Source organism: Lottia gigantea (genome assembly GCF_000327385.1).
Source record: "Lottia gigantea unplaced genomic scaffold LOTGIsca_6206, whole genome shotgun sequence".
NCBI lineage: Eukaryota > Metazoa > Mollusca > Gastropoda > Lottiidae > Lottia > Lottia gigantea.
In genome coordinates, this window is record NW_008710118.1 from 1 (window position 1) to 1,908 (window position 1,908).

A 1,908-nucleotide genomic window follows, 5' to 3' on the forward strand; every position below is an offset into this window, starting at 1 on the left:
ATAGATTTGGTAGTCTGTGCAAGGGTTGGTATGCCAAGTCAAACAGTTTAGTGGTAACCTTTACAGAGCTTAAAGTATGTTGGCGGTGGTTGCTTGCAAAGCAGACCGCCTAGGAACACCTTTGCTCTTTCGCTTTTTTTACAATTTTTCTTGTTTGGATGTTGGAGCGAACCGCCAACCTTCGTCACTAAACTGTTTTTAAGATATCAGATATAGTCAAAACTCTAAGACGATTGTGCTGGCACAGTGGAAGCTTGGTAAATTAAAATATCATTCTTTGATTGGACGTTTCCCCCTTCTTTGCAAATTTAAAAAATATGACCACCTTCAAACCGTTTTTCATGGAAAAAATTGGCAAACAGAAAAGCGTCATTCGAAAATTTTTAAAAGTGGCGAGAGTAATAATTTATGAAATGAACATTAGTTCTAAATACGCCAACAAACATACACATTCAGAAACACGCAGGTGTTTCAGATAAGCTACACTCAACCCCCCAACCTTCAAACCGACAACGAAACATATCGTTCAAATCGTCAATGAAAACGACACTCGCGGTTGAAAGTGACATCTGAAACGTTAAACAACATTAGCGTTGACCAGTAAATTGAAATTAGTACTGAGTTGAATATTAATGAAGTTTCAAGTTGAGTGAGAATAAATAACAATTAACACAAAGTTACCAAGATTAAACACTTTACCCTTAAATATCCTTCAAATCGTTCAACCAGCTGACTGATCAAAACCGGTATATCGGTCAAATGAGAAAGAAAAAGAGTTGAAACGATCGAATTTGAAACGTAATTAATTTTGTGATGTGAAAAATTGTAAAACTTTCTTTCTTATGAGATGAAAAATCATCATCTGGTTATCTCTTTAAAATCCTTTGATTCGGAGCTTCATTTTGCTAACTGATGAGCATTCCGTGATACAAAACATCTTTTGTTCTCCGACGAACATCTCTCCATATTGAAAATTTTGGCACCTCTATATAGACACACAACATTTGGCACCTCTATATAGAAACATAACATAACATTTGGCACCTCTATATAGAAGCAGCTCTATATAGAAACATAACATAACATTTGGCACCTCTATATATATAAACATAACATAAAATTTGGCACCTCTATATAGAAACACAATATTTGGCACCTCTATATAGAAACATAACATAACATTTGGCACCTCTATATAGAAACATAACATTTGGCACCTCTATATAGAAACTCAATATTTGGCACCTCTATATAGAAACACAATATTTGGCACCTCTATATAGAAACATAACATAACATTTGGCACCTCTATATAGAAACATAACAAACATAACATAACATTTGGCATCTCTATATAGAAACATAACATAACATTTGGCACCTCTATATAGAAACACAACATAACATTTGGCACCTCTATATAGAAACATAACATAACATTTGGCACCTCTAAGTAGAAACATAACATAATATTTGGCAGATTTGGCATCTCTATATAGAAACACAATATTTGGCACATCTATATAGAAACATAACATAACATTTGGCACCTCTATTTAGAAACATAATATTTGGCAACTCTATATAGAAACATAACATAACATTTGGCACCTCTATATAGAAACATAACATAACATTTGGCACCTCTAAATAGAAACATAACATAACATTTGGCAGATTTGGCACCTCTATATAGAAACACAATAAATGGCACCTCTATATAGAAACATAACATAACATTTGGCACCTCTATATGGAAACATAACATAACATTTGGCACCTCTATATAGAAACATAATATTTGGCACCTCTAAATAGAAACATAACATAACATTTGGCACATTGGGCACCTCTATCTAGAAACACAATATTTGGCACCTCTAATAGAAACATAACATAATATTGCAA

The 1,908-nt window shown here is 33.3% G+C and overlaps 1 protein-coding gene across 1 annotated transcript; it reads right to left on the bottom strand.

Moving 5' to 3' along the window:
- Window positions 1–1,261: 1,261 nt before the first annotated feature.
- Window positions 1,262–1,674, bottom strand: LOTGIDRAFT_91030 (hypothetical protein; the record flags this gene model as incomplete). Its single annotated transcript, XM_009064451.1, has 2 exons — window positions 1,262–1,491; window positions 1,551–1,674. Coding segments are annotated over 2 exons (354 nt in total), but the record flags the coding sequence as incomplete, so codon positions are not given.
- Window positions 1,675–1,908: the final 234 nt, after the last annotated feature.